This window comes from Anabrus simplex, chromosome 7 (genome assembly GCF_040414725.1).
Source record: "Anabrus simplex isolate iqAnaSimp1 chromosome 7, ASM4041472v1, whole genome shotgun sequence".
Taxonomy (NCBI): Eukaryota; Metazoa; Arthropoda; class Insecta; order Orthoptera; family Tettigoniidae; genus Anabrus; species Anabrus simplex.
The window spans coordinates 219,849,497-219,872,607 of record NC_090271.1 but is presented as its reverse complement, the minus strand read 5'-3'; the positions used below and the strand labels follow the sequence as shown (position 1 = coordinate 219,872,607).

Below are 23,111 nucleotides of genomic sequence, written 5' to 3'. Positions count from 1 at the left end.
AAAAGGGGGATTTCGATTTCAGGTACAATGAGGCGTCAACATGTGATGCGGGATAAAAGGTGACAAGATAATTGGACCATATTTCTTCTATGGAAACCTCACGGGATGACGCTATCCACAGTTTCTTAGTGAATACCTCCCGCTGTTACTGGAGAAGGTGCCCCTTATGATACGGTTAAGGATGTGGTTCCAGCAGGATGGAACTCCTCTAGACTGATCTTTGGCAGTACGGAACCACTTGCATAAGAGACATTCTGGACGATGGATTGGACAAGGGGGTCCTGTCACATGGCCGGCTAGATCACCTGACCTTACTCCACTGGATTTTGACCTCTGGGGTTATTTAAAAGAAAGAGCCCATAAACAGGAGCCAGAGAGCCCGAAACATTTACAGAGGCCGATCACTGAAACCTGCAGGTAGGTTCCACCACATATGTTGCAGCAAGCTAGAATGTTTCTCCTCAGCCGTGATCAGATTTGCATCAGTGAATGAGGTGATCATTTTGAACATTTGCTTCGTTAATCGAATGGGCATTCACAAGCCCACTGCATCTCTGTCGGTAATAGCATATTTTAGTTTTAAGAGCTACTTAGAAATAGCAGAGTACCTGCAATCTGATAACTGATCATGATTTAGATTTGTTTTAAAGAATGCGTCTCAAACGAACATTAACAACGAAATAAAAATATTCGTCTTACATTAGACTCGAACCTCCGACTAACGGGGGCCGGTTTCCTCGTCCTAATTTTTAACACACTCGGCTATCACCCGCTGCCTGCCAGTACTACTTCTGTATATTCAGCCATCATAATCTCTGTACTTGACGTTTCACGATTCTTTACCATTATTCGGTATTTTATCTTTAATGCTGACTTTGTTGACACGAATAAACGAATTATTGAATGCGTAGTAAGACCAGAGATTGTTGCGAGTAGCCAAGGTCAATATTTTTAGATTAGGCTATAATCTGCGGGTTGCATAAAACTGAGTGAGTAGGGACAGCTGTACCACACGGTATATTAGTCCTATTCTTCTTCTTTTTTATTATTATTATTTTGAGTGGTCTCAGTTACCATAACGACGTCATTTAGTCTCGCCTGCGTGTCAATTTCGGAGTTTCGCTTTACTCTATCAGATGGAACTCTATTGGGCATCTTATTGTCAGGTTTTAATCAATCTTGACGGGTGAACACAAAACTATCACCAGAAATCTTTTACATGCCGATATTGTATATCTTGGCGTGCCGAATGGACTTCTGAACGCTTTTCAAATTTTCGTATGTGATCTGTAGGCTATACGACTTTAACAGATGAAGTTTGTCCGCAACCTGGCGACATTCCTGCATTAAACCTTTCAATCCGCTCATTTTGCAATAAGTAAGTTGTTCTGCTAAGTAAAAGTATGTTCCCACGCTCTAACACCTCTTGCAAAACTAAAGCGACAGGGTAAGGTTAAGTGAATGAAACCAGCAAAAGGAGGTTAACGTTTCCTTGAATCTGCTTATTCAGCGAATACTAAACAATTCACGAAGATCCTTCCTGAATTATGTCTATCTGGTTGGTTGGTTGGTTGGTTGGTTGGTTGGTTGGTTGGTTGGTTGGTACCCTCCTATACCTCACTGATGCACATCGATGAGGGCGAGCACTGTACTCGACAAAAATGAATTTAGCACCATATTCATCCCTAATATAGGTTGTACAGATGGTCGAAGAATGTTATCGGTATACCGCTGGCCATGCATAATGCCAGCCCATAACATTACATCACCACCTCCAAATGTATTGATCTCTTGAACATGTTGGTATTTTCCATCGCGTCCTTTACGTCTCCACATCCTTCGTCGTCGTAGATCTTACTTGTGATATCCATGTTTCATCTGCAAACGTGGCATTACGCCATTCATCCAACCTCCAAATAAGGTGTTGGATGGTCCATCATCTCTCAGCACGATTACAATTCTCTAGTGGAACACGTCGAATAAGTCGAAATGTCCATAATTGGGCACTGTGCAGCCGACTGCGTAGAGTTTGTGCAGATGTACGGACCCCGATTGCCCTCAAGAAGTCTTCTCGTAATTGTTAAGCAGTCGAAGTTGGTTTTCTCTGCGCTGTAACAAGGATATACCGAACTTCACGTGGCGTTGTCACCCTCAGTCTGACACCATTGGTCTCACGATACCTTTTTCCACATTTTTGACCCTGCACTTTGCATATGAGTGATACCGCTGATTGTGTATGTCCACCCTGAATAAATGCCACACTTCAGGCTCCATCAAACTGGGAAATACGCATTGTAACATTTTTTTGATAGCTACCATAAATATAATCATGAATAAAAATATATAAATAAAATTACTGAAATTAATAAGCATAATTAACCGAAATATCCGTAGTATGGGCGCCAGAGTTCACCAGAATGGATCCCTCGAATTTAGATAAGAGCATGATAAACTTTATATCCCAGGGCGTGTACATAATGCTGCGTACTGGTACATCTGCTGCAGGCCTTACCTAACCTCCTGAAAACGACCAATTAGGTAGGAACTGCACCTAGGTTTATCATTAACACTGATTCTAAAATAGCTAACTATATTCTGAACAAATTCCGTGCATGAGCACCTCATCAACATACAACATTATACATATAATACACACACAAAATATTGCTGGAAGACTCCATATTTACAACAACAACAACAATAATGAAAACCGTGGGAAAACGAAAGCGAGAACTAAGCTACCATTTGTAGATAGTCCGATGAACAATGTACATGTATGAAGATAAATACCCTTCACTGTCTCTATATCAATTCGACTTACTGATTCTCATAATCGGCAGTTATCACATCACACAGATACTGTACCTTGTACTTCTGTGTTCACATATTTTAACACTTGTTGTAGAGATATATACACACGTCTGTCGATCCCCAACATAAATTTATGGAAAGTCTGAGATAGCTTTCACCAACATATAATGCTAGGCCGCCACAAGTGCTACACTACTTAATGCGCAAGTACTCTCCACAATCATCCACTTTCCACAAACATAACAAGACTACGCTCCACGAACGTTTGAAGTCCAGTCCATTGCAGCCGTGTCACTCCAGTACCGTGTATCAGCACCACTTCCTTCCCGTACAGTGCCTCAGTTGTAGTTGTAGTTGTAGTTATCTTCCTTCTCGTTCCTTTACAATCACCTCTACAATCACCCTTACAATGTTCCTTACAATGTCTCACAATCTCCTGGTTGCCGCCGTATGATCAACCTTTATAGACATCAACATCCCCCTTCTCTCAGATGAGACGTCTTGATTGGTGCTTGCCCACCAATCATGAGTGAACCTCTTGTCAAGACCAAGCCCTGAACTTCTCCTTTCTCCCAAGAGATAAACAAACACTCGGGAGTTTTACATGAATCACCAAACTTTCCCTGGTACAACAACAAGCTCATCTCATCAGGCTGGGATATATACATGACTCATGAATTTCCCGACGACCACAACAAATACATCTCAACACTGGGGTAGCCATATGACTCATTCAAATTACCAGAGTTATTAAAGCAATGTTTTCCCACTCGTGCAAAACAAATTACTCATACCTACATATGTGGATATCTTCCAGCTTACCAATATAAATGACAAAACATACAAATGAAATACTGATAATAAAAATAATAATAATAATAATAATAATAAATCGAATACTGACAATAATATTTATAACTTCTACATATAATTCGGGGGTGTGATATATGTACTATCACAGCATTGCACATGAGACTTAAACACTAGCTGAAGCTCGTACTGCACTGTATACACTAATACCAGTCTTCACCTGAAATGGCATAGCTCACCCCAGGCTCAGCACAGACCGCAGACAGCGACATCTGCCGTACTGTAGGTATACAATCAATTGAATTACTTGTGTATATACCCTTCTCTCTACTACTTATAAGAGAACTACACAAACCCTACCACTTAACGTGCCCAATCCCACAATATTACGTCGCTAGATGCAGAGTGGGTATCGGCCCGTAAGTGGCCACGGCTGGTCCGTGGTCCAACAACTATGCACTCTGACCGGCGAACCAAGCAGAGGAGGGGTGGTCACGGCTCTACCGTGAATCTACGCCTCTGCATTCGGGAGACGGGACAGGGCTGGACCTCACGGCTGGCCCCAACCGTCGGCTGTCCTGAGAATGGTTGTCCGTGGTTTTCCATTCTCCTGCACTAAGGCGAATGCCAGAACAGTTCCTACTATATGCCACGGCCGCCAACCCCCTCACCTTCTCCGTGCATCTCCTTCACCGTCACAAATCTTCCGGTCTGAGAGACGGCGTCACCGTCTAAGAGGCCCGCCTCCAACTTCAGGGGAGGGATGAAAACATTTTAGTAGTAGTAGTAGTAGTAGTAGTAGTAGTAGTACTACAATATTACCTTTTCTTTCCAGGTGTATAGAATAATCCCAGCCCAAAACATTACATCACCACCTCCAAATGCTTGCACCTCTTGAACATGAATATTATACCGTACAACAGCATTATTTCAAGTGCTCACGCAATAACCATGAGCAGTAAAGTCTGGCAGTAAGTAGAGTTTTAATTACATATACGTGGTCAAGAATATTCTCTCATATTAACCTAGAAGGGGGAAACAATGCTTCAAGCTGTGACACACCAGCCGTAAGGTACTGTAGACAGCAAAATCATTAATAACAGAATAATGCATTGCAAAGCTATCAAAGAATAAATTGTACACCGGCTTGTTGGCAGATTCCCGTCTTTTTAGTCTGGGTTGGATTTCCAACTCTGTTATTAAATTAGAACTTGTTAGAAGCCAAAACAATCTGAGGGAATAAATGATGTAAAATCCCACCGTCAGCCATTCTTAAAGAGGTTTCCCATTCTCTCTAACTTCAACTTCAAGTGAACGCCAGGATGGTACCAAATATAGAGGATGGTCGGAACAAGCTGAGCCGGGAATATGAGCGTTAGAGGGTTTGGCATGCTGATACATAATTTGAAATAAATAAATCGATATCATGGGCCTTTGTCATTATTTAAGTTGCTAAATTTTGTCAATCAGATCACTTCACGGGAGAATTCAAATGGGCTTCGCGAGGCGGCGTTGTTGAATCTGCACGCGAATGTAATACGCCACCGAATACAACACGCACCCCAGTTTTCAACAATATATTTTCTCAAAATAGGTGCGTGTCATAGACCTCCTAAAGTATACAGTAATTGAAATAAATTAAATTTCCTAAAACTGTCAAAAAGTAGTTACAGTAGTTGGACGTAAACAACAATAATATTATTATTAGTAATTTAAGTACCCGTAACTTATATAGCATTTGTTAATGAAACACCATAGTCATAAAAATTTTCAGAGGAACTTCACATGCACTATGTACACGAAGCTGTCGATTCAATGCACGAACACCCTTAAAACAACACCAACAACAACGATTTGGGTTATGCAATAATATACCACCTTAGGTTCAATCAAATCAGAATACATTTTCCCGGCTTTCAGTCCATGATCCAATTGGGTTCATTGCTTCCAACGTTTCTCCGGAAACTACACCTAGGATTTTCAATAGAATGCTCTTCCTGAAGATCAGTATAGGGCCTCTCATACTCTTTTCTTGCGCTGATACCATCGAAGGGTCAGAACTCCCGTATTTTCTTCTCCGTTTCTGATGGGTACCATTTACGTACGTAAGATAAATTCTCAAAGCATTGCTTATAGGACTTGGGTATAATTTCAGCGTAAATGTTAATACTATACTAGACGTAAAACAAATAACATTATTATTAATACTATACTAGACATACATACATACATCTCCATTATAGACTTATGTTTTTCAGCGTTCAGTCCTCCGTGAATTAACCTACCCCACAATCCTCTATTTATAACTAGCTCTGAGACCTCGTTTAGCTCCACACTTATCTTCATATCACTACCAACCTTTAACCTTAGTTTCCCCTGTTTCTCTTACCCTCCATATCAGAGTCCATTTTCCTCGTAGGTAAACTTCCCTCCTCCATTCGCCTCACATGATCCACTTCCGAAGCCGGTTTATACGCACATCTTCATCCATCGTGTTCCTTCATAACGCAGCCTTTGTACCCTCATTCCGAATATCCTCCTGTCAAAGTTCTCATATGTTTATACCACGAACCACTCTTGTTGCTATTTTCATGTTCATTACCTCCAGATTATGAATAATATATCCTGATTCCACCCAGATTTCACTCCCGTTCAGATAAGTCTGTTCAAAAGTAGGCCGATTTACGGATTTTCGTTCGAAGAGCTGTTTGCTTTCTTTCTGAAAGCCGTTAATCGCAGCTGCGAGCTCACTACATTAGTTATGCTGCACCTTGATTCGGTTTCACTTACGGGGAGAAAGAATATACATCCTAGGTATCTCCTACCTGGCATTCGATTCTCTTAAGTTTCTTTTCTACTGACATTATCACTTAAGTCTTGGAAATGCTCATTTTCATATCATAGTCACTGGACCTTTTCTTCAAGCTCCAAACTATTACACTGCAGGCTTTCAGCACAGTCTGTCATTAAAACCCAAAACATGCCATTTTATACCTTTCAGCATGTACACTATGAACAAGGGTAAAGGATTACAGCCTTGTCTAACACCACCAACTACTTTGGACCAAGAACTCATTCTACCATCAATTTTCACTGCGCTGATTGTCAACACAAAAGCCTTTGTTTGCCTGCAATAAATCTTCGCCCCCTAATCCCATAATCCCTCAGTACGATTAACATCTTTTACCTTTGTACTGTGCCGTATGCCTTCTCTAGATCTACGAAATATAAACATAACTGTCTATTCCTCTCATAATATTTTTCATTGATGCATGCAGACAGCCCATCTGTAGTCTGAAACAACATTGGTTTTCATCGAATTTACTCTCCACTACAGATCACACTCTCCTTTTCAAAATGCCAGTGAACACCTTGCCTGATATACTGATCAATGAAAGACCTCGATGTATGTTCAGTCTTCAGCCCTAAGGCTGGTTGGATCCTCAACAGCTCTGCCATCAGCTGTCATAGATGGCCTAGGCATCACTGAAGAGGCGTACTAGGGAAATGAGTGAGGTAGTTTCTCGTTGCTTTCCTCACCAAGCCAGAAGTTGTTATTACATATCAGTCTGCCAAGCCCACTAAAATGCATGCACCAACCAACCCTATGAGCAACATTTTCACACCATTCATAGCAGGGACTGGCTGCAGAAGGAATGGCATTACTAGCATCGCTCACACCTCAGTCACTTTCATATTGTCAAAGCCAAGGATGAGACAGAGACAGATCAATGAAAGTAACAAAGTTGCTCTAGCTCATACCAGAAGACATAGTGCACTGTTAACACTAGGTCCTGTCAGCAAAGTCATCAAGACCTCGATACTTGATGAAATCCTTTATATTCCCTTGCTTCTAAATAGGTAAAATTACCATCCTTTCCACTTCCTCGAGTAAATTATTTCCCAACCTTCGTTAATCTCGACCTCATGAACTCTCTGTTCGAAACTTCAACAGAAGGATTTTTTTATTTTTTATTTATTTATTTATTTTTTTACATTGAGGACATTTTCAAAATATTCCTTCCAACTGTTCAGTGATACGCTCGGATCTAATGAGCTCACCTGATATATCCATAACACTATTTATTTCCTCTTTTCCTCCTTTTCTAAGATTTGTATTTCTGTCCAGAGAGGTTTCCCTGCCGCTTGCAGGTTATTATAAATATCTTCCAATGACTCCGTCTTGAAATCTGCAATGATTTGTTTCGCTCTGTTTCTTTCCAGAACGTCCAATTCCCTATCTACATCGGTTCTTCTTACGTTTTCAAGCTGCCCTGACTTCATCTTTCCGCCAAGATGTTCACCTTTTTCTATCTTTACTACAACATTCGTCTATGCCACCCATTCTCTTTCTATATCCTGAACCTGCTGACTGCCTATTCTTTGAAACGCTTCACTAATCATATCTGTATACTTTATCTAATTTCCTTGTCATGGAGATTTTCTACACTTATCCGCTTGCAGACAGAATTCAGTCTTTGAATCTGCAATAATTTGTTTCGCTCTGTTTCTTTTCTCCTAACAAATGCAGACGCATTCTCTTTTCTGACTCAGCCAGTTCTACTTCTTATCATACATCCTCTTAACACTGATAGCTTCTCATTGACTTCTTTTTTCATTAATTATATCCGTGCACTTCTAATTTCCTCGTCATGGAGATTTTCTACACTTACCCGCCTGCAGACAGATTCTATCCAAGACCTAAGCCTAGTGATATTTAGTTCACTGCAGATCAGTTCATATTCTGTCCGGCTCCATGGCTAAATGTTTAGCGTGCTGGCCTTTGGTCACAGGGGTCCCGGGTACGATTCCCGGCAGGGTCGAGAATTTTAACCATCATTGATTAATTTAGCTGGCACGGGGGCTGGGTGTATGTGTCGTCTTCTTCATCATCATTTCATCCTCATCACGACGCGCAGGTCACCTACGGACGTCAAACCAAAAGACCTGCATCTGGCGAGCCGAACTTGTCCTCTGACACTCCCAGCACTAAACGCCATTTCTTTTTTATTTCAGTTCGTATTCTGTATTATCAAGAAATCTCCGGTATATCTGCAGATTTTCTAATAAACTTTCTGAATTCAACGTCAATTATATTAAAGAAAAGTAAAGTAAATTCGTGTCCTCATCCCGAGATGGTGCAGCTCTTAAGACACACCCCCAATGGAGGTGAGCTGCATATACCATTTTAACCATATACCATTCTAAAATTTCTGACACTACCAGGATTCGAACCCAGGCCCCCGAGGACGGCAGTTAATTGAGCTAACCGTTACATACGGAGGACTACAACGTCGGTTACGATATAGCCTATTATGGATCTAGTGCCCGTACCGTATCATCTGTAACAGTGAATAGCCTGATACTTGAAGAATTAATTCACAACTGCTAATCCCATGCCAGCACAGGAGTCCAGTAAACTCTTCCCATTCCTATTAGCTTCCATCACCTTCTCATAACCTTCAGACCGGGCGAGTTGGCCGTGCGCGTAGAGGCGCGCGTCTGTGAGCTTCCATCCGGGAGATAGCAGGTTCGAATCCCACTATCGGCAGCCCTGAAAATGGTTTTCCGTGGTTTCCCATTTTCACACCAGGCAAAGGCCACGGCCGCTTCCTTCCCACTCCTGGGCCTTTCCTATCCCATCGTCGCCATAAGACCTATCTGTGTCGGCGCGACGTAAAGCCCCTAGCAAAAAAAAAAAAAGTATAACCTTCAGCTCTATTTTGCAAGTCTCGCATTGAAATCGCCCGTTAGTTTGATACTGTCCCTGCTGTTGACCCTGACTACGATGTTACTCAATGCTTCATAAAACTTGTCTACTTCATCCTCATCTTCTCTCTCACATGGTGAATACACTGCGATAATTATCGTCCTAATCCCCCCAATTGCTAAATATATCGACATCATTCGCTCAATTACGCACCATACAGAAACTATGTAGCATGCTATGGTGTTCTTGATGAACATCCCTACCCCAGACTCTGCCCTTTCCTTTTAACATCTCGTAGGAAACTTTATAATCTCCTCTTCCTCGTAATATCCCCTTACCCGAACAACATTAACCCCTAACAAATGCAGACGCATCCTCTATTCTGACTCAGCCAGTTCTACTTTCTTTCACAAGCCCCATTAACATTGATAGCTCCCCATCGAATTCTCTTTCATTCGCCAAGTTGTTTCCAAGGCGCCCCCGGCCTATCAAATGTAAGTGGGACTCCCGCCATCCCCATAGGTCCGAGGCTTGCTTAAAATATTCTGAACTCCGTAATTTCTGCGAAGGAGAATGTTACCCTACTTACTCATAGTCGCAGTGAAAATTTCTCTTCGGACGATTTAGAGACGCCCGGTGGATTTATAGTCCTCGCCACCTGAGCACAAGGAAGGTCATGACCTCATGTATGTATGTATGTATGTATGTATGTATGTATGTATGTATGTATGTATGTATGTATGTATGTATGTATGTATGTATGTATGTATGTATGTATGTATGTATGTATGTATGTATGTATGTATGTATGTATGTATGTATGTATGTATGTATGTATGTATGTATGTATGTATGTATGTATGTATGTATGTATGTATGTATGTATGTATGTATGTATGTATGTATGTATGTATGTATGTATGTATGTATGTATGTATGTATGTATGTATGTATGTATGTATGTATGTATGTATGTATGTATGTATGTATGTACGTATGTATGTATGTATGTATGTATGTATGTATGTACGTATGTATGTATGTATGTATGTATGTATGTATGTATGTATGTATGTATGTATGTATGTATGTATGTATGTATGTACGTACGTATGTATGTATGTATGTATGTATGTATGTATGTATGTTTAGTCCTCAGCCCGAAGGCTGGTTGGATCCTCAACAGTTCCACCATCAGCTGTCATAGATGGCCTACGCATCACTGAAAAGGCGTGCTAGGGAAATGAGGAGTAAGGTAGTTTCCCGTTGCTTTCCTCGCCGAGTCAGAAGTTGCTATTACATATCAGTCTACCAAGCCCACTGAAATGCATGCACTAACTGTCCCTATGAGCAATATTTTCACACCATTCATAGCAGGGACTGGCTGCAAAAGGAATGGCATTACTAGCATCACTCACTCATATTATATCCAAGATGACAACTGCTATCCCACACCAACTGGTGTCCTGAATCTCAGGACCACTTACTAGACCACCCAACCGTTCCCTACGGTTCACAAACTAGAACGTGACAACAGTAACCCACACCATAAATAATATAATAATAATAATAATAATAATAATAATAATAATAATAATAATAATAATAATAATAATAATAATAATTTCTTTTGTAGCTGAGTTACTGCAAAACTAGTGAAATATTAAAAGTGGAAGAAAGCATTTACTTCGAAATAAGGCTGTGCCGTTCATCGTGAGCAGACTAACTGCTTCACCCACGACAGCGGTGGAATTTTGACGGATTGTTTATGGTGACATATCGAAGAACCGCTGCTTGCTACTTGTACATCAATCTCTTGGCACAGATCAGAGCAAAGTGTAGCTTCCACCGTTGTTCCAGTCTCTCATCCATGGCTGTGACAATATGGAAGCTTCTGGGGTATGGGCGGTGCTGAGTAATGACATTCGGAACACGACCAATGAGTTTGATTGTTATGAAAGGTGTTGCTCATAGGATTATAATCATGTTTTTTTACATCCCACTAACACTTTTTTGGTTTTCGGAGATGCCGAGGTGCCGGAGTGTTGTCCCGCAGGAGTTCTTTTACGAGCCAGTAAATCTACCGACACGAGGCTGACGTATCTGAGCACCTTCAAATACCACCGCCTGAGCCTGGATCGAACTTGCCACGTTGGGATCAGAAAGCCAGCGCTCTACCGTCTGAGCTACTCAGCCCGGCGCTCATAGGGGTAGTCGTGCTGCAAAAGCACTTTCTGGCCCAGAGACGAAAGCAATGGCAAACTACCTCTCCTCATCTTGACTAGTATATCTCATTTTGGTGCTGCCATTGGTTTTTGTGGTTTTTCTAACTGCATAGCTTTCGGTGGTGCTACTTGAGTATCCAATCAGCCTCCGGGCTGATGACCCAACAGACAGACAGACAGACAGACATCGAAGAACCCTGATGAACGCAGTAAGTGTTCATTTGAATGAAATACCTCGGATTCTGATCTGTTTAAAGATAGATCACATTTCACTATTATTTAATTTAATAGAGAAATGTACACTCAAGTTTGAGCATTAAATAAATTTCACATTTCAGTCTTTGCTATAGTCTGTAATTGTCCTGGTTCTTTTCGTGCAAGTTATGATGTGGTATCTACTACACTTCTGTCCACACAAAGTGCACTTACAATCTTCGTCTGGCTCATGGAACTTCTGGTTTACGCATATCTTGTGGTGAAACCCATGTATGGAGAGTCGTGTTATCACGTGGCGCTGTGTGTTGCACTCTCTAGTCCATCTATCGTCCGTCATCGCTGGTGAGGTGTTGATTGTAGTTTCCTTACACGCCAGCCGTAAAGAAACGTCAAAATTGACGTAGCAAGTCGCCCACGTGGCGTCAACTGGAGAGAGTTGAATTTAGATAACAGATACATTATGTATCTCCAGTAAGTGGTTTGTACGTTTCCATGTACGACCTTTAATCTACATTTTACATATTATTTTTTAAAATCCAACTTGTACTCTTATGAATAGTGTAAATGTCTTACCTGGCAAAGCGTTCAGGCTCGGCTGCATCAGCGACACCTGGTGGCAGAGAATCAGCAACAAGAGCGTGCGAAGTGCCATGGTCTGAAACAAAACAACGCTTAATGGTATCTTATTACTACAGGGCGGATTTATATGCACTAAAAACAGCAAAATATGCATTAATTCCCAAGAAAGCCGGTGCTGACAGGTGTGAAAACTACCGCACCATTAGTTTAGTATCTCATGCCTGCAAAATTTTAACACGTATTTTTTTCCGAATAATGGAAAAACAAGTTGAAGCTGAGTTGGGAGAAGATCAATTTGGCTTCAGAAGAAATGTAGGAACACTTGAAGCAATCCTGACTTTACGTCTGATCTTTGAGGATCGAATCAAGAAGGACAAGCCCACGTACATGGCATTCGTAGATCTAGAAAAGGCATTCGATAATGTTGATTGGACCAAGCTATTTATGATTCTGAAGATGATAGGGATCAGATACCGAGAACGAAGAATTATCTACAATCTGTATGAAAATCAGTCTGCAGTGATAAGAATCGAGGACTTTGAAAAAGAAGCAGCAATCCAGAAAGGAGTGAGGCAAGGCTGCAGTTTGTCCCCTCTCCTTTTCAATGTTTACATAGAACAGGCAGTATAGGAAACCAAAGAGAAAATTGGAAAGGGAATCACAGTGCAAGGAAAGGAAATCAAAACCTTGAGATTTGCCGATGATATTGTTATTTTATCTGAGACTGCAGAAGATCTCGAGAAGTTGCTGAATGGTATGGATGACGCCTTGGGTAAGGAGTACAAGATGAAAATAAATAAGTCCAAAACAAAAGTAATGGAGTGCAGTCGAACGAAGGCAGGTGATGCAGGAAATATTAGATTAGGAAATGAAGTCTTAAAGGAAGTGGATGAATATTGTTACTTGGGTAGTAAAATAACTAATGACGACAGAAGTAAGGAGGACATAAAATGCAGACTAGCACAAGCAAGGAAGAGCTTTCTTAAGAAAATAAATTTGCTCACTTCAAACATTGATATCGGAATTAAAAAGATGTTTTTGAAGACTTTCGCGTGGAGCGTGGCATTGTATGGAAATGAAACATGGACGATAACTAGCTCAGTATTAAAGAGAATAGAAGCTTATGAAATGTGGTGTTACAGAAGAATGTTGAAGGTGAGATGGAAAGATCGAATTACGAATGAAGAGATACTGAATCGAATTGGTGAGAGGAGATCGATTTGGCTAAATTTGACGAGAAGAAGAGGTAGAATGATAGGGCACATCTTAAGACACCGAGGACTTGTTCAGTTGGTTTTTGAAGGAAGTGTAGGTGGTAAGAACGGTAGGGGTAGACCAAGGTATGAATATGAAAAGCAGATTAGAGCAGATGTAGAATACAATAGTTACGTAGAAATGAAAAGGTTAGGATAGGGTGGCATGGAGAGCTGCATCAAACCAGTCTATGGACTGATGACTCAAACAACAACAACAACAACATGCATTCATGTATGCACTAAAAACAGAAACATATGCACTATTGCTTAGTACGCAAAAACTTTTTTTACCTCTACGTATAACGCTGGTCCTAGAAATATCCGCTACTGAAGTAGAATACTTGTACCTGCTTTTACTTTTGGCATGATTTCTAGTGGTTACTGGTCTTCGTAAAACGAAGAGGTGAATGCATAGTTATAGATCCAACATAGCAGCGGCTCCGGCGAGCTCGCAATGCAGTGATCAGTATTGCCAAAGTAAGACCATTGTCTAAAGATACTGAAGAACAGGAAAGATGAGCGGTAAAGAAAGGTTAGAGCTACGAAGTATTGGTCTGGATTGATCAGGTCAAGTTAGTGACAAGACCAAAGGAACAGAGAAAATTGTGGCATTATTTACTTTCAGGATGCCTCGGAGTTGGTGGATTGGGTACTGGCATGTATCGAGGAAGGATCTCTCCTCTCTGGTACTTCAGATATCGTAAAAGATCATTTTTCTATGATTCCAGCTTACGAACCGAATAGAAAAACGAAATTGAAAAATAGTTACCCATTCTCAAGCTGCTGTTAATATTGTGGACTGTCGTCCCCGGTACTGGTAGAAATTTAAAAACTGGCAGGAGGACTGGTATGTGGTTAAAATGGTACATGCAGCTCACCTCCATGGGAGTGTGCCTGAAAAGAGCTGCACCACCTCGGCATGAGAACACAAGTTTACTTTAGGAACAATGCATTGTAAATGCTTCCGGCGGCGAATCGAATGTTTAAAAATTCATACACTCACATTGTTTTACCCATTTGAATATTAATATCCAAAATAATCAGAAAACTGCAATTATGCATTTACATGCACGTATATAAAGAATATGGTAGTATTATAAACATATATACAGAGTGCTCGGGAACAACGTGAACCGGATATATGATTGTTAGAGAGTTGGTCATACTGATAAATAATTTGAAAATAATAATTAGATATCTCGTCTCGCGCCGTTGTAATTTTGTCAGCTGCTGAAGTTAGCCAATCAAATCCCTTTGCGAGGCGATGCTGCTAAATCTGCACGTAGCTTCTGACCGGCTTGAGAGTGCCAATAGAAGAAATTAACTTCTCCAGGGGAGGGACTTGAACAAGGACATATTTTTTAAAAATTATTTACCAGTTTGACCAAAGCTCTAACGCTCATATAGGCCTACTCGGTTCTCGTTGTTTCCGACCATTCTGTATATACCGGGTGGTTCAGCTGCCCCTTTTTTCCGAACATATGCAACCTGCTAGGAAATAAATGTCTTAGTCCTATCTCACGCAACATCTTATAGCAGTTTTGTGTGCAGTTAACCCAATATAGACTTCCCTGCACAATGAAAAACGGTACAAGAGGCAGTAAGTGAGGCCCATCTCAAAAACACTATACCAATTTATGTAGAGCGGAGTCCAATACTCCAGTCATTTTTACGAAATGTTCCTGTACTGTACAATAGCCACTCCTTCAGCTGCTGGTAGAGATTTGCCGACCTAATTGGTTCAAGAGGCCATTTTCTTTTGATAGAAAAGAGTGGTCACAGTATCACAGAAAACGTGATTACAGACCCATTACAGACATGTCAATTCACCGCCATTTTGTATAGTCTCATCACATCAAAATTGATAGAAACGTGTCTTTCACGGTATTTTGTAGTCTAATCTACAGCACGCAAATGCTGTGCAGCAGATGTGATAGCTTACGCCATGTAATTACTACCGTTACAGAGTTCAATGAAGTCATAAAACTGAACCACAAGGCTGTAACACATCAGTAAATTTACGAGGCGACAACTTTCGCTCCCCTCATGAATACATGAGCTGTAAGAGCTGAACGTTCACACAGGAAGTAGTTGCGCGGAATTAGGTATGTTAGATGTACGTGGGTAAGTAAGCTACAAGGAGCAATGAGGATTCGAAACCTTATTGAGTCGTACCTTTTTCTATATTTTTATTTCGTAATCTTCTAGGCATCCTTTACGAAGACTTGACTTTTCTGAAGTCTCAGATCTTCTTCTAAGGAAGTTATAATAAACAGACATAACTATCGCCATGTAAGCACCGACTACTGACAATTTCATTGTGAATACCACCTGAAATGGACGATAACTAGCTCTGAAAGAAAGAGAATAGAAGCTTTTGAAATGTGGTGTTACAGAAGAATGCTGGAGGTGAGATGGATAGATCGAATCACGAATGAAGAGATACTGAATCGAATTGGTGAGAGGAGATCGATTTGGCTAAATTTGACGAGAAGAAGAGATAGAATGATAGGACACATCTTAAGACACCCAGGACTTGTTCAGTTGGTTTTTGAAGGAAGTGTAGGTGGTAAGAACGGTAGGGGTAGACCAAGATATGAATATGACAAGCAGATTAGAGCAGATGTAGGATGCAATAGTTACGTAGAAATGAAAAGTTTAGCACAGGATAGGGTGGCATTGAGAGCTGCATCAAACCAGTCTACGGACTGATGACTCAAACAACAACAACAACCACCTGAAATATTATGCTGAACTCATTTAACCAAGTAATAGGTACATACTCCACGCGTAGGGAATGGTTGCAACTATCTGGGTTTAAGAGATACATGATTCTTTAGCATACTGTGGTGTCTGCAGCAATGTAAACCTGTCTACACATGTCAGAACTTGTAACACACAAGATCAGTTTCGAAGCAATAGCGTAGATTAATCCATTAGTACAGAGATAAGAGACCACCTCTTCGTCACTTGGAGTGGATGCATGGTACTAATCGCAGCCTACATGTGTTTTTTTTTTCACGAATTCAGAGTTAGAATCTGCTACGAGCTGTTCATTTTTTAATACTCTTAAAGGCATTCTTAATTAAGGTTTAACTTATTTAGTTTTAACTTCCTTAAGTCACAAAAGTCACTTTCCACCTTTAAAAAGGAAGCATCCATCACAAAGGAATAATAACATGCCACTTTCTTATGGTAAACGGCTACAACGAATGAAGCGCACTGCACTTATTGTCAGCATTATGACACACCCATTCAACCAAGCAACTGCGCACGTTCGACTCGAAGAACGAACTGGACTTCATACGTACGGCACATGAAACAGCACATAGTAATCTTTACAGCAAAGTGCAGGCAGGTTCCACCACATACGTTGCAGCAAGCAAGAAGGACTCACCTCTGCCGTGCTCAGGTATGCATTGACGAAGGAGGTGGTCATTTTGAACATTTCCTTCATTAATCAAATTGCCATGCACAAGCCAATTTCACCTCTGTCGGTAATAGTTTATTTTACTGCAAATAGCTCTTTTAAGAGCTACTTAGAAACGAGCATAACATAGTACCTGCAACATGAGGACTGGTCATGATATAGGTTTGTCTTCAACAACGCGACTCACGCGAACATTTGACGAAATAACAAAGATCGTCCTATATTGGACTCGAACATCCGACTAACGAGCACCGCTTTCTTCCTCTAACTTCAAGCACACTCGGCTATCACGAGCTGTCGTTTGCCAGCGTTTTACCAATATCATTCAGCCATCATATTCTCTGTTCATGAAGTTTCTGTGATACAGAATTTTCACGATTCTTTACCATCATTCGGTATTTTATCGTTAATGCTGATTTTGTTGACACGAATAAACGAATAATAGATAGCGTAGTAAGACCAAACATCGCTGTTAGTAGCCAAGGTCAATGTTTTCAAGTTAGGCTATAATCTGTGGGTTGCATAAAACTGAGTGAATAGGGTCAGGTGTGCCTCGTGATATATACATTTATATGCACTATAAATCTTAGTCCTTCAATTTGAAATGGTATAAATCGCCTTCATATCCTAAAGCCATATTATACCTTGAAATGAACAAAACATGGAAATATGCCAAAATCCGCCCTCTACTTATTACAAATACACTGTTACCAATCATTATTCGATCCCAGTTACGCGTATCACTGCAGCTTTCCTACCTATCCGGCAATGGAGATTTAAGGATAATTTGGTCCAGGAACTAAATTCCTTCACACAAAATAATCTTGATTACAATTGTGGATCCATAGCATTAGCATTACCACATCTTTATTGTTTCTCTTAATTACTACGTCAATTGCACGTAGAACACCCTGTCTCCGTGTCATCGTAGATAGCCTATTGAGTGATAGGCTGATCTTGGGCAGTTTTGTTCCTCATCCAATATTTTGCCTGCAAGACACTGTCTTCAGAAAACTGTAGAGAAAGATTCCCCGCATATATCAAGGCACGCATAATGAGTAAAATATGAATGCTAATATGCACGAAAAGGGTGAAAAATAAGCCCTATAATATGCTAAATCACATTAACTAGAATCAACTGAACTATTTTTTAAAAATGGGAAATATTACCTTATTCAAGGAAATTATAGTGACATAAGGGAAGTTGTCCTGAGATTTTCTTGTGTGAAACTCGTACGTCTAGCAGTAATAAATAAAATGTGTCACAGAATGGAACAGATGAACAGGTGTGTTCAACACTTCTTCTTCGGTGAATTCCTCTCTTTCACTTCCTTCATCAGACGACGTTTTGATAATTTGATCGATTGCTTTCTATCCATGATTTTTATTCAGTTCCTGACAGATTATCAAACGTACTTTTACCGATAAATTGAATATTTTTAACAATAGGTCTGGGTATTATTATTTCACAAGAAGCACGGATTTTCCCCTGTTTTACAGGCACGCTACTTTTTATATACTCAGCTTGTTGCAGACATTTTCCGTATTAATCATTAGTAATGTCCGCCTCTGTGGTGTAGCGGTTACTGTGATTAGCTGCCACCCTGGGAGTCTCGAGTTCGATTCCCGGCTCTGCGACGAAATTTGAAAAGTGGTACGAGGACTGGAACGGGGTCCACTCAGTCTCGGGAGGTCAGTTGAGTAGACGGCGCTTCGATTTCCACCTCAGTCATCCTCGACGTGGTTTTTGGTGGTTTCCCACTTCTCCTCTAGGCAAATGCCAGGATGGTACCTATCTTATGGCCACGGTGGCTTTATTTCATCTTCCTTGTCTATCCCTTCCAATCTTCCCCTCCTCCCACAAGGCCCCTGTTCTGCATAGCAGGTGATACCACCTGGCGAGGTACTGGTCCTCCTCCCTAGTTTAATCCCCGACTCAACGTCTCACGCCCTTGAGGAAGTGGAGGTGGGATCCCTCGCTGAGTCCGAGGAAAAAAGACTAATCCTGGACGGTAAAAGGATAAAGAAAGAAAGAATTATTAGTAACTATCCGATAACTGATAGGGGACAAGTAATATTGTAGTAATACGACAATTATGAGTAAAGTACGCATTTTTGCATTAAAAATATAAAATGTGCATTTTCCGCGAAGTAGGCGCTTGTATTAACTATCAAACACCGTTCAAATTATCTGTGAATAAGGAGGAAAGAAAATAATACGAAGTTAAAAATGGAATTCAATGGGAAAAATTGAGGCAAATATTCGTTTACGTATAGGAAAAGGAATTAGGAAATGAAACAATGTACCAAAGGAGACGTTCGATCAGCTTCCAATTTCTTTGGAATAATTTCATAAACGAATAGGTAAACAACTGATAGGGGATCTTCCATGGGTGACAGCCCTAAATGCAGATCGGTGATGATGTGAAGGTGTGACTTACAAAGTACACTCAGGCCTGAGACAGGATTCTCGGGCCCCTAAATCCAGGTTTACCCCCCCCCCCCACTCCTTCACTTAATTTAGACCAGAACTGCGAACTTGCAGGTTATTTTATAATAACCGAGACTTACCTGATTATCAGCCCCTGACGGAGTTTGCACCAAAAATTGGTGTAATAATGGTATAAAATTGGTGCAAAATGTTTACAGGTGCAAACATGGTGTATTTGTGGTGCTGATTTGGTGCAAAAGCGACAATGGATGCATCAACTTAACACTAATGAAAAATGCACCAAAAACTGTACCATAATTACACCACATGAAAATGAAAAACCACAGCTTGTTTCGAGTCATTCGACCGGGTCAGGAGTGGAATGAATGAAGCCCCCATCTAACGGCGAGGATGGGAATTGTGCCGGTTGCCGAAGCCTGTCACACTTCTCTGGGGCAATGATTAATGACTTGACAGATGAAATGAAATGATACTGGAGAGTGTTGCTAGATTTGAAAGATGACAGTGTAAAGCGGAGTACCCGGAGAAAAACCTGTCCCGCCTCCACTTTGTCCAGCACAAATCTCACATGGAGTGACCGGGATTTGAACCACGGAACCCAGCGGTGAGAGGCCGGCGCGCTGCCGCCTGAGCCACGGAGGCTCAATTACACCACATATTTTTTCGAATTAATTTACACCATATTTTCACCAACAAAATTGCTGCAAGAGAAGTTATATTTTACACCATAGTCACATCAGAAATGAAGTACATTATTCAGACAATTTCTGCACCAGGTTCGAGCCAAAAATACACCAAAGTTTTTTTTTCAACCTTCCTTATTGTCAACATCACTGTTGATTGTGTTGAACCAAATTTGCTTCAAAAATGCTCCGAAGTTACACCAAGGATTTGGGTGCATTTGCGGAATCACCTTGGTGTCATTTTAGTGCAGAATTTGTGCAGTTTTCTTCGTATTTACCCCACGAATATAATGGTTCAAAATTGTTGTAAAGTTAGTGTATTTTTGGTGGACCGGGCGAGTTGGCCGTGCGGTTAGGAGCGCATAGCTGTGAGCTTGCATCCGGGAGATAGTGGGTTCGAATCCCACTGTCGGCAGCCTTGAAGATGGTTTTCCGTGGTTTCCCATTTTCACACCAGGCAAATGCTGGGGCTGTACCGTAATTAAGGCCACGGCCGCTTCCTTCCCATTCCTACGCCTTTCCTATCCCATCGTCGCCATAAGACCAATCTATGCCGGTGCGACGTAAAGCAAATAGCAGTATTTTTGGTGGATCTTTCGGTACATTTATGTGCTACTTTGTTGCAAAATGAGTGCATATTCTTTCGCATTTACCCGAAAAGATAGACTACAAAACTGGCATAAATTTGGTAACAATAACAACACTAAAGTCATCCTTTTCTGCTGCACACTGACATATGTGATATGTGTGGGTTTTTTTTCACATTTTGAACAACAAAAGTTTGTATTCCTACTGGCAATTAAATTTATTTAAACTTTACATTACCGAGCTCGATAGCTGCAGTCGCTTAAGTGCGGCCAGTATCCAGTAATCGGGAGATAGTGGGTTCGAGCCCCGCTGTCGGCAGCCCTGAAGATGGTTTTCCGTGGTTTCCCATTTTCACACCAGGCAAATGCCGGGACTGTACCTTAATTAAGGCCACGACCACCTCCTTCCAATTCCTAGGCCATTCCTATCCGATCGTCGCCATAAGACATATCTGTGTCGGTGCGACGTAAAGCAAAAATAGCAGAAAAACTTTACATTTTTATTTTAAATTAATTTTTTGGTCCCGGACCCCTTGCAGGCCTGGGCCCATGGGCATTTGCCCCCTCTGCCTTCCCCCTCTCCTTTGTCGCCGACCATGAGTGCACCATTACTGCATACCTTTAAATGTATTTTTAATAAATAACATGCATTTTGTTCTAGTTACGTGTATTTACCTACACCAGTACCAAGAACACCAGACTGGTGTAACTCCAGCGAGTTTGCAAAGGCTCTTAAGGTATCAACACGTCCGTTCCGTTTACCAGCAGGCACGCAAACATGACGTGTCTTTCACGGTGATGTTCCTCGCACACGGTACACGACAAACGTTTCTTTCAAGCTCGTGTTTAGAATGCCCTCAATGTACCCGTTAATGGCTAGCTAGCTGTTACTGTTATCTACATACGGGTAGGCTTTTCTCTCGCCTGGTACCTGCCTCCTCACAGATTCTAGGTTATCACAGTGAGTACCCTACATTGCATAGGGCAATTACTCCAACTGTTTCATCCAAACAGTATTCACCAGGCCTGTTGTTCGTCATCGGGGTCAAGGAGATAGCAAAGAGACTTCTCCAAATGACCGGCAGAGGTTCAAATCCAGGTTCCAACATGATTTAAGGCCTGCTCCCTGCTCATTAACCCTTAGCAGTCAAATAAGTTTGGCTAGTTGCACATATCTGGGCGCATGTAATTTTATGGAAATTATGGGTGCATTTCTATCTATTCTTAAGGCTAGAAAGTTTGTATGTTAATCTCAAACTGAAATAAAATAGTCTACAGGTTTCCAACATTTCAAAGTAAATTCATGTCCTCCCGAGGTGTTTTAATTCTTTTCAGGAACATGCCCAATGAAGGCGGGCTGCACGAAATAATTGACCACATACTAGCCCTCCCGACAATCTTAAATTTCTGACAGTACCGGGAATCGAACCTGGGTCCCAAGGACCTCAGCTACTAGCGCCAACCGTTACTCTACAGAGGTGGAGTCACGACCTTCTTAAAATACTTCTTTTGTTTTGGTTGACCCCTATAAAATACCTTTTTGCATAATTTAGGCTTCTAAATAGTGTGTGACAAAATATGATGGCAACTTCCTTACGGCATGTTTCTACCACCTTAGTATTTTTTTCTCCTTTATCTTCTTGGCGATTACAGCCATATTACCTCCTCCTGTATAGTCTCAATTTCTTACTCTTTCTACTCGTGTATACTTGTCATTAATTCAGTCCAGTACGTACGCTACCAGATTGGTCTTCAAATGAAAATCAATACATCGTCACATGTTTATTCAGCACACGTAAACAAAATCACGCTAAAATAAGCACAATGATCTTATAAGGACGTAAAAATCACTCATTTATTAAATAATTTACTAGATTTATTATTGACATTTACTGATTTCATTAATTAGTTTAGTAGTCGTCCGTCTCCTTGGCTGAATGCTCAGCATTATTGCCTTCGGTTCAGACAGTCCTGAGTTCAATGTTAGTCGAGCCTGGTTAATTCCCCTGGTTGAAGTACTGCAGACCGGGTGTTTTTCTTTATATACATTTCTTCATTTTACAAAAAGCACATCACATCTACGACCCCACCAGAGTGAGGTAATCGTGGAAGAAGAAGAATTATTTCAATAGTCCTTAGATAAATATGAGTGAACCGAAATAATGGTACAAACCTTGTATTTCTCGAATTATTTATTATATTTTTTTAAAATTCTAAATATACTGCACCGTTCGAAATATCACACTTCCTAGAATAATAACCTTCTGCCGCTTTACCATATATTTGTGAGGTCGCGGATGTTAACTGTGTTGCACACGTGGACTTGGTCCTGTTAAACAGCTGGATGCCCTT

The 23,111-nt window shown here is 40.9% G+C and overlaps 1 protein-coding gene across 3 annotated transcripts in view; it reads right to left on the bottom strand.

Moving 5' to 3' along the window:
• LOC136877049 (uncharacterized) overlaps nt 1–23,111 on the bottom strand; it is a 253,668-nt gene that overhangs the window by 99,279 nt on the left and 131,278 nt on the right. For all 3 annotated transcript variants that reach the window (XM_067150866.2, XM_068228531.1, XM_068228530.1), the window contains exon 2: nt 12,346–12,427. In XM_067150866.2, coding sequence (XP_067006967.1) covers nt 12,346–12,424 — 79 coding nt within the window. In that variant the 5' untranslated portion in view covers nt 12,425–12,427. The remainder of the gene's footprint in view (nt 1–12,345; nt 12,428–23,111) is intronic.